The sequence below is a fragment of the Leucopleurus acutus genome (assembly GCF_964270905.1).
Source record: "Leucopleurus acutus genome assembly, chromosome: 16".
Classification (NCBI taxonomy): domain Eukaryota; kingdom Metazoa; phylum Chordata; class Mammalia; order Artiodactyla; family Delphinidae; genus Leucopleurus; species Leucopleurus acutus.
The window spans coordinates 6,867,178-6,874,024 of NC_139158.1; the positions used below are offsets into that span (position 1 = coordinate 6,867,178).

A 6,847-nucleotide genomic window follows, 5' to 3' on the forward strand; every position below is an offset into this window, starting at 1 on the left:
GCTCAGGATGTATTTACAGGATGGGATTCTGTGTCAGTCTGATCTCTCCAGAGTGTGTATCTGTGGCTCTGAACACCTTTGTCAGGGTGTGTGACTCTGGATACATGTCCGTCTGTGTCTGTACGTGTGTGGGTCCTGAAGGCGGCGTTGGGTTTTCTGTGCTTCCATCTGTTTTCCTCTCTCTGAGGACCAGAGTCACATCTCTGCTCCCTTCTCTCTCTTTCTCATTCATTCCTGGCCCCGACCACCCCACATCTTTCTTTTTTTTTCCTTTCCATTCCCCCCCACCAAGTGGATCCGGGACCCAGGGAGGGTCGCCCCCCGGGCCTGGTGGCGCTGAGCAGGAATCCCCAGCACCTGCCTCCTGCCCCACGACATGAACCTCCTCTACCGAAAAACCAAGCTGGAGTGGAGGCAGCACAAGGAAGAGGAGGCCAAGAGGAGGTAAGGCCGCATCCCAGATTGCCCCCTCACCTGTCCCACCTCTGCTTCCCTCGTGGCGGGGCCACATCCCTCTGCCCTTCCTGACTCCAACAGCCTGGTCATCAGTCTGATCTCAGAGCCCGTGCTCACTACAGAATTGCTGGAATTGCACACGCCCTGTCCCTGCCCGGCTCCTGGCTCCTGGCTCCAGCCCCTGCCCTGGCCTCTCAGGGGGCTTCCAGCCCAGGGACACCCTGGGGCTCTTCCCCATCCCCAGAGGCCCAAGACACTCCTTCCTGACTCACCTCTGGCCTGTGATGTCCTCCTCTCTGTCAGTGTGGGCCTGGCTCCTGGTTCCCCTGTCACCTGACCTTGGAAGGGGCAGGCCCTGCTGCCCTCACAGTCCAGGGATGGGTCATTTGAGGGGCACCAGAGATGATCCATTTGGCCCCCTCCCAGTGATGGGGCTGTGTGTGTGGGGGAGGGGGGCAGGCTGGCCCTGCAGAGGAGCCAGGGCTGGGAACCAATACCCCCCCCCACAGCTCGCCCCCTCTCCTTGCCCTCCCGGGGACCTGGCACCTGGCCTCTTCTGTCTTTCTCCTTTCTCTTCATTCCCATTGGCGGCACAGCCGCTCGGAGCCTGAGTCAGAGCCACCTCCCTGCTCCCTTCTCCCTCCTCAAAACTGTGGAGTTTAATTCTTGTTGTTAATTAGATTAATCAGAGCTATCACTGCACTGATCTCTCCCTAATGAAGGGTTAGCAGACAGGGCCTTAATGAGAGCCCACCCCACCGCAGCTCTCCCCTCTTCCCTGCCAGCCGCACCCCCTCTTCACTTACGCAGAAGCTCAGAGACAGTGAAAGGGAATGGGGGGTGAGCCTGGGAGGGTGACAGAGAGAGGACAGCGCCGAGGGAGAGGGAGAGGGAGAGGGAAAGAGAGGGAAAGAAAGAAAGAGAGAGAGGCAGGGAGGAAGAAGGATCAGCCGGGGGAGGCCGCTCTGAGGATGCGGCGGTACAGCCCGGGTCTGGGAAAGGAGGCGGTGTGGGAGTGGAGGCCGCAGCAGCCAGACGTGAAGGGAGGCCAGAGGCCAGGTGTGGGCCAGCGTGAGGGTGAGAAGGAGCAGAGCCAGGGTGGCAGAAGCATGTGCCAGGCGGGGCTGCGCTGCCTGGGTTTGCATCTCTATGTACGAAGTGGTCCACACGTGTGTGTGCACCAGAGATGCCCAGGCTGGGGTCGGCCAGCTCCAGGAATGCTCCCTTGCACACAGGCTCACCCCTTCTCTCATCCCTGCCTTTTTCAAAGCCTAGAAATTCAGTCTGAAGCTTCTTTAGTGCTTTGGACCCTCAGGCTCCCCCCATCTCCACCCCGGCCCCCCTCCTCCTACCTGGGAGGCCACAGGGTTGCAAACCCCTCTTGGGGTATGGGAGCCGGGGGCCCAGGCCTGAGGCCCGACCTCTGCTCCATCTGGGCCTTCTCTCCCCAGCTCCAGTAAGGAGGGGGCTCCCGCAGGCTCCTCGGGGCCCGGGGCCGGCCCAGGGCCGGGGGTCCGCGTGCGGGACGTTGCCTCGCTGCGCCGCTCGCTCAGGATGGGCTTCATGACGATGCCCGCCTCCCAAGAGCACACCCCCCACCCCTGCCGCAGCGCCATGGCCCCACGCTCCCTCTCCTGCCACTCGGTGGGCAGCATGGACAGCGTGGGGGGTGTGCCTGGGGGGGGCGGGGGGGGCCTCACAGAGGACGGCAGCACCCGAAGACCCCCGGCCAAGCCCCGGAGACACCCCAGCACCAAGCTCAGCATGGCAGGGCCGGGGGCAGAGACGCCCCCCAGCAAGAAAGCAGGTGAGACACCAGCACCCCTGCCCAGTAGGAGCCGGGAGCTGGGAGGATCCATTCCAGGCCAGGGGAGGCCTGCCGGGAGGGTTCATTCAGGGAAGAACCAAGGAAGTGGAAGGTTCCATTCTCAGAAGGTGTGGGGGGGTTCCTTTTTGGAAGGGCCTGAGATGAACCATTCAAGGGCAGGGGAAGATCCTTGAAAAGTTTATTCTTGGGAAAGGGGTGGCCCTGGAGGGCCTTGAGGGTCAGGGAGAATTGAGGGTGGGAGCTGCAGATTCTGGGGCGTTCATTAGAAGGGCAGGAGGCAGACCGGTAGGAAAAGAACCCACTGGGGCTGTAAGTTGAGGGATGTGGGGAAAATGAAGAGGCAGAAATGTCCTTGCCGGTGAGTCAAGAGGTCACACTGGGTCTCCCCATTTCCTTCCTCGACTTACAGCCCGGTTTCTTGTTCTCTTTCCCACTCCTGCCCAGGCTCACAGAAGCCAACCCCGGAGGGCCGCGAGTCCAGCCGGAAGGTTCCTCCACAGAAGCCCAGGCGAAGTCCCAACACCCAGCTCTCTGTCTCCTTTGATGAGTCCTGTCCCCCAGCCGCCTCTCCTCGAGGGGGGAACCCGCCCCTTCACCGCCTCAGTAGGGGGTCCTGTGTAGCTGGGGACCCTGAGGTGGGTGCCCAGGAAGAGGAGCCGGTGTACATTGAGATGGTGGGGGATGTCTTCAGGGGAGGAGGGCGGAGTGGAGGGGGACTGACTGGGCCCCCTCTTGGGGGTGGGGGGGGGCCGACCCCAACGGCTGGCGCTGACTCGGACTCAGAAGAGAGCGAGGCCATATACGAGGAGATGAAGTACCCGCTGCCCGAGGAGGCCGGGGAAGGCCGCGCCAATGGGGCCCCTCCGTTGACGGCAAGCTCCACACCGCACCAGCCTCACGCCCTTCAGCTCCACACCCAGCGCCGTCCAGCTTCAGCCCTCCCGAGCCGGAGGGAGGGGACGCCCACGAAGACCACTCCTTGTGAAATCCCACCGCCCTTCCCCAACCTCCTCCAGCACCGTCCTCCACTCCTGGCCTTCCCCCAGGCCAAGCCTGCTTCCCGAGCCCCTGGCGATGGGGTCTCGAGGCTACCAGTCCTTTGCCACTCCAAGGAGCCAGCCGGCTCCACCCCAGCTCCCCAAGTGCCTGCCCGGGAGCGGGAGACGCCTCCCCCACCGCCTCCGCCTCCCGCTGCCAACCTGCTGCTGCTGGGACCCTCGGGCCGAGCCCGGAGCCACTCGACACCGTTGCCGCCCCAGGGCTCGGGCCAGCCCCGGGGGGAGAGGGAGCTCCCCAATTCCCACAGCATGATCTGCCCCAAGGCGGCAGGGGTGCCGGCAGCCCCTCCTGCCCCGGCTGCCTTGCTCCCCGGCCCCCCCAAGGACAAGGCCGTGTCTTACACCATGGTGTACTCAGCAGTCAAGGTGACCACGCACTCCGTCCTGCCCACCGGTCCGCCCCTGGGCGCTGGGGAGCCAAAGACGGAGAAGGAGATCTCAGTCCTCCACGGGATGCTGTGCACCCGCTCGAGGCCCCCCGTGCCTGGGAAGTCCAGCCCCCATGGCGGGGCTATGGGCGCAGCAGCTGGGGTTCTCCACCACCGCGCCTGCCTGGCCTCCCCACACAGCCTTCCGGACCCAACTGCAGGCCCCCTGACCCCCCTCTGGACCTACCCAGCTGCGGCAGCTGGGCTCAAGAGACCCCCTGCCTATGAGAGCCTCAAGGCTGGGGGGGTGCTGAATAAGGGCTGTGGAATGGGGGCTCCATCCCCCGTGGTCAAGATCCAGCTGCAGGAGCAAGGGACCGACGGGGGGGCCTTTGCCAGCCTTTCTTGTGCCCACGTCATCGCCAGCGCGGGGACACCAGAAGAGGAAGAAGAGGAGATGGGCGCCTCGACGTTTGGGGCAGGCTGGGCTCTGCAGAGGAAGGTCCTGTATGGCGGGAGGAAGGCGAAAGAGCTGGACAGTGAGTGAGGAGGGGGTGACGGGGAGGGGACAGGGGATGTCCGTGATGATTTGGGGGAGGTGTTGAAGGGCATACTTGGAAGCCACAGCCCATTGTCCTGAACTGGGAACTTTTCTGGGAGACAAGAGGGATGGGGGCATGCAGCAGACTGAAGGGATGGGGTCCCCGTGTGTGCTCTGGAGGGGCAGGAAGACCTGGGATGGGGACGGGGTAGAATCTGGTCTCCTCCTCCTGCCCTGTCCCGCTCTATTCCCTGCCCCTCCCTTCGCTGGGCTGCAGGGGTGTGTGTTTGTGAGTGTGCGCACACTAGGAGCTAAACACAGCTGCCTCCCAGCCGTTACCATGGCAACCCATCCAGACAGGAGGGAGAGGAGAGGGAGGCCCCTACCGTTGCTTGGCAACGCAATGCTCTGCCAGGCTTACTCTGGGAGATGAGCTTAGTTCACACGCAGCCCTTCCCCCAATGCCCCCCTTCTCACTTCCCTGCTTTGGGAATTCTCCCCCTCCTAGGGAACAGCCCCCCGGTCTCTGTTTCAGACGGTGTTTATTCTGGCACTGTCTGGGGCTGGAGGGGCTCTGAAGTTAAACTGGGGTAGGGGAGACCCCTCTGAACAGGGAAGAGGGTTTGGCAGCAGTAAATATCTATGATTCTCAGCCCAGGGGTGGTGCCAGGACTGGCGTCCCTCCTTCTGTGTATGTTCTGTGTGAAGCAGGGCCCCCCCCCCTTCCCAGCTGTGACCTGCAACGGGGCAAGTTACTTCTGGTCCACCCAGGCCGCCGTGTGTATAGCTGGGGGGACAGCAAGACCCTTCTCCTTGTACAGTCTCAGAGCTCTCCTTGTCACCCAGGAGAGGTCGAGGACAGTGTCCAGGCCTGGAATGGCAGTGCCGAGGGTGCAGGCAAGGTGGAGCGTGAGGACAGAGGCTCTGTGGCATCAGGGATCCCAGTGAGGAGCCAGGGGGCAGAGGGCCTGCTGGCCAGGATCCACCACGGAGGGGACCGAGGAGGAAGTCGCCCCGCGCTGCCCATACCCTGCCAGACCTTCCCCGCCTGCCACCGCAACGGAGGTGACACGCTCAGCCCTCGTACACCAGCACACAGATGGGCGGGCTGGGGGGAATCTCTCAGGGTCCTCATCCTGGGCCCTACATTCTTTTTTTTTTTTTTTTTTTTTGCTGTACGCGGGCCTCTCACTGCTGTGGCCTCTCCCGTTGTGGAGCACAGGCTCCGGACGCACAGGCCCAGCAGCCATGGCTCACGGGCCCAGCTGCTCCGTGGCATGTGGGATCCTCCCTGACCGGGGCACGAACCCGAGTCCCCTGCATCAGCAGGCGGACTCCCAACCACTGTGCCACCCAGGAAGCCCCTGGGCCCTACATTATAATACCACATCTCCAACCCCTTTCCTCCTCTAATGAGGCTGGGGTGGGGGGCGGCCTGGCACGGGCTGTCCTCAGGGAACTGGGGGAGGGGAACGTGGAGGCCCCTTCCCTTCTCACCCCTCTGTCTTCTGCCTCAGACTTCACGGGAGGCTACCGCCTGGGGCGCTCCGCCTCCACCTCAGGAGTCCGGCAGGCCGCGCTCCACACCCCTCGGCCCTGCAGCCAGCCCAGGGATGCCCCGAGCCAGGTGAGGAGGGAGACGGGGTTGGGCATTTTATTTGTGAAGGAACAGGTAGGCAAGAAGGCCCGGGTGAGTGAAGAAAGGCAAGACTTCAGGCTGGGGCCTGCCACAGACTAACGGGACGGCTGGAGAGCGAGGGGGTGGGGGAGATCCTGGGTAGCCAGCCAGGGCCGCCACTGGCCGACGTGCGCCTTTGTGCGTTGCGTTTAGAAAGAGACATCCCCTCTGGGTGGAAAAATGCAGCCTGCTGGGAAGACGGCTTTGAAAAGGCGCCCCTTCCTGGGGTGAGACACGCACCGCCTGGCACCAGGCCGCAGGGAGAGAGGACGGAGGCCTTGGGGGCAAGAGAGGACTTGTTTCTGGGCCACGCATTGGCCTCGGCGCTCGGCGGTGGGGACAGGGCCGGGTGACTCTGAGGTCCTTGACCCCCTTATTCCTCCCTCCCCCCCCCATCCCCGTCGGGGCCGGCGGCGGGAGGAAGGGGCACAGATCCAGCCTGCGCTGCCGCTGCCGCTGCCGCTGCCCCTGCCGCCCCAGGCCACCCGCGAGCGCGACGGCAAGCTGCTGGAGGTGATCGAGCGCAAGCGCTGCGTGTGCAAGGAGATCAAGGCGCGCCACCGGCCCGACCGCGGCCTCTGCAAGCAGGAGAGCATGCCCATCCTCCCCAGCTGGCGGCGCGGGCCTGAGCCCCGCAAGTCCGGCACCCCGCCCTGCCGCCGGCAGCACACAGTCCTCTGGGACACCGCTATCTGAGGAGGCCGGGGCGCCGGGACCGGGGAGCGGGGCGGGGGAGACCGGCCTCGAAAGAGGGACGCTTGAAGGACCAGGTGAGAGAGAGCCGGGGAGAACCTCTGCCCTCCACCCTAGCCCCCGAGACGGGGAGTCGGCCGGGCCCATCGGGTTGGGGGCGCCAAGCAGCACCCCCAGAAACTTGGGGGAGGGTTGGCTTGAGGTTGGGAGTGAGGCCCTCCGCCG

The 6,847-nt window shown here is 64.3% G+C and overlaps 1 protein-coding gene across 2 annotated transcripts; it reads left to right on the forward strand.

The window, feature by feature from the left end:
• Window positions 1-376: 376 nt before the first annotated feature.
• On the forward strand, window positions 377-6,625 carry NYAP1 (neuronal tyrosine phosphorylated phosphoinositide-3-kinase adaptor 1; the record flags this gene model as incomplete). Of its 2 annotated transcripts, none has more annotated exons than XM_082856315.1 (6): window positions 377-444; window positions 1,908-2,263; window positions 2,729-4,249; window positions 5,098-5,316; window positions 5,769-5,878; window positions 6,362-6,625. In XM_082856315.1, the coding sequence occupies 6 exons, from the start codon at window positions 377-379 to the stop codon at window positions 6,623-6,625; spliced, it is 2,538 nt and encodes an 845-aa protein (XP_082712441.1). The 2 variants fall into 2 exon arrangements, with proteins under 2 accessions (XP_082712441.1, XP_082712442.1); XM_082856316.1 differs by having other exon boundaries at window positions 5,101-5,316.
• Between the last annotated feature and the right edge of the window lie 222 nt (window positions 6,626-6,847).